Below are 2,995 nucleotides of genomic sequence, written 5' to 3'. Positions count from 1 at the left end.
GAGCGTCTCTAGTAGGGTTGTATGACTGTTACTCAATACAAGACCAGGATTATTGGTTTGGCCCATTATGCTCTACTTATACTTCCCACTGAGAGAGAGAGAGTGTGAAGGTTCATTGAGGGGCTCATTCAGCCTATTCAACTTCATATGGCTAAGGAGGTAGGGAGTAAGATTTCTTTTCAAGAGGCGTCAATGTGGCTAGGAGAGTTGAGATGGTTCTGTTGCTGGGAGGTGGTCAGGGGGATGACAAGAGGCCTCGTCATTCAGGAAGATTCAGTGCCGCAGGTGGCCGTGGTTATCACATGCAGTATTCCGATCAATAGTCCTACAGTGCACCACCAACTCCTATCAGTGCACCTTCGCTTCAAAGTTTTCAGGGTCGTCAGCCCCAATGGCCGAGGGCTTGTTTTACTTGTGGCGACACGAGGCATATTGTTAGATATTGTCCTCGAGCATCGAGCAGCTCTCAGCATCCGGGTTCCCATGCCATAGTTCAGGCACCGAGTGTTCCACAGCCCGCCCAGCCAGCCAGAGGTGGAGGTAGAGGAGCTAGAGGTGGAGGTAGAGGTGTTAGAGGTGGAGCTCAGGCCACTAGAGGTGGAGGCCAGCTAGCTGTAGGCCATCCTAGAGATGTAGTCCAAGGTGGTGGGGCCTAGCCCCGAAGTTATGCTCTTCCAGCTAGGCCTGAGGCTGAGGCTTCCAATACAGTTATCACAGGTACGGTTCTGGTTTGTAGTAGGGATGCTTCAGTGCTATTTGATCCAGGGTCTACATACTCTTATGTGTCATCTTATTTTGCACTGTCTTTGGTCATGCCTAGCGATTCTTTGAGTGCTCCTGTTTATGTGTCTACACTAGTGGGTGATTGTATTGTAGTAGATCGTGTTCATCGCTCTTGTGTAGTTGTGATTGGGGGTCTTGAGACCCGATTAGACTTATTACTGCTGGACATGGTTGATTATGATGTCATATTGGGGATGGACTGGTTATCACCTTACCACGCTATCTTGGATTGTCACACCAAGACTGTGACCTTAGCCTTACCGAGTCTACCTTGTCTTGAGTGTAGAGGGACTCCTGGTCATTCTACCCGTAGTGTTATCTCAAATGTGAAGGATCGGCGTATGGTCGAGAAGGGGTGTTTGGCCTATTTGGCATTTGTTCATGATTCTAGTGCTGAGGTTCCTTCGATTGATTCTGCGCCTATTGTTCGTGATTTTCCTGAAGTATTTCCTTCAGACCTACCGGGTATGCCACCCGACAGGGATATTGACTTCTACATTTATTTGGCACCGGGCACCCAACCCATTTCTATCCCACTATATCGTATGGCTCCGACTGAATTGAAAGAGTTGAAGGAGCAGTTGTAGGAATTTCTTGAAAAAGGCTTCATTATACCTAGTGTCTCGCCTTGGGGTACTCCAGTGTTGTTTGTCAAGAAGAAGATGGATTGATGAGAATGTGTATAGATTATCAGTAGTTGAACAAGGTTGCAATCAAGAATAAGTATCCATTGCCAAGGATTGATGATTTGTTTGATTAGCTTTAGGGCGCCAAGGTATTTTAGAAGATTGACTTGAGAACTGGCTACCATCAGTTGAGGATTAGGGCATCCGATGTCCCTAAGATAGCTTTTCGTGCTCGGTACGGGCATTATGAGTTCTTGGTAATGTCATTCGGGTAGACAAATGCCCCGACATCTTTCATGGATTTGATGAACCGAGTGTTAAGGCCTTACTTGGATTCGATCGTGATAGTCTTTATTGATGATATTTTGATTTATTCCCGCAGCCGGGAAGAGCATGAGCAGCATCTGAGAGTGGTTCTTCAGACCTTGAGAGATAGTCAGTTGTATGCTAAGTTTTCGAAGTGTGAACTCTGGTTGAGTTCAATTGCTTTCTTGGGACATATGGTTTCAGTAGAGGGTATTCAGGTGGATCCGAAGAAGATAGAGGCAGTCAAGAACTAGCCTAGACCCGCATCAGCTATAGAGATCCGGAGTTTCTTGGGTTTGGCCGGCTATTATCATCGCATTGTGGAGGGGTTTTCATCTATTGCAGCCCCGATGACTAGGTTGACCTACAAGGGTGCCAAGTTCAGGTGGTCGAATTGTGGAGTGTGAGGCGAGCTTTTAGAAGCTCAAGACAGCTTTGACTATGGCGCCAGTGTTGGTTTTGCCCACATGTTCAGGGCCATATACTATTTATTGTAATGCATCTCGTATTGGAATTGGTGCGGTATGTATACAGGATAGCAAGGTCATTGCTTATGCTTCACGTCAGTTGAAGATTCATGAGAAGAACTACCCGGTCTATGATTTGGAGTTAACCGCCATTGTTCACACGCTGAAGATTTGGAGGCATTATCTGTATGGCATGGCATGTGAGGTGTTCACCGATTACAAGAGTTTGCAATACTTGTTCAAGCAGAAGGAGCTAAATTTGAGACAGAGAAGGTGGTTGTAGCTTTTAAAAGATTATGACATCACCATCTTATATCATCCGGGAAAGGCCAAATTATTGGCCGATGCTTTGAGTAGGAAGTCAGCCAGTATGGGCAGTCTTGCGTATATTCCAGTCGGTGAGAGATTGCTTGCTTTGGATGTTCAGGCTTTGGCCAATCAGTTCGTGAGGTTGGATGTTTCTGAGCCCAACTGTGTATTAGCTTGCACAGTTGCTTGCTCTTCTTTATTGGAGCGTATCTGAGATCGGCAGTATGATGATCCTCATTTGTGTGTCCTTAGAGACACGGTGCATCACGGAGGTGCCAAGCAAGTTACATTAGGAGATGATGGAGTTTTGAGGCTGCAAGGTCGAGTTTGTGTGCCTAATGTGGATGGGCTCCGAGAGTTGATTTTAGAGGAGGCCCATAGTTCCTGGTACTCTATTCATCCGGGCGCCGCCAAGATGTATCAGGATTTGCGGCAGCATTATTGGTGAAGGAGGATGAAGAAGGACATTGTTGCATATGTGGCTCGGTGTTTGAATTGTCAGCA

At 46.4% G+C, this 2,995-nt stretch overlaps 1 protein-coding gene across 1 annotated transcript; it reads left to right on the top strand.

The window, feature by feature from the left end:
* The first annotated feature begins 812 nt into the window (after nucleotides 1-812).
* On the top strand, nucleotides 813-1,370 carry LOC138882972 (uncharacterized). The gene has a single exon (XM_070163621.1). It carries the CDS (start codon nucleotides 813-815, stop codon nucleotides 1,368-1,370), a length of 558 nt encoding a protein of 185 aa, XP_070019722.1.
* Nucleotides 1,371-2,995: the final 1,625 nt, after the last annotated feature.

The sequence above is a fragment of the Nicotiana sylvestris genome, chromosome 12, assembly GCF_000393655.2.
Source record: "Nicotiana sylvestris chromosome 12, ASM39365v2, whole genome shotgun sequence".
NCBI classification, from domain to species: Eukaryota; Viridiplantae; Streptophyta; class Magnoliopsida; order Solanales; family Solanaceae; genus Nicotiana; species Nicotiana sylvestris.
This window is presented reverse-complemented; position numbering and strand designations above follow the sequence as displayed.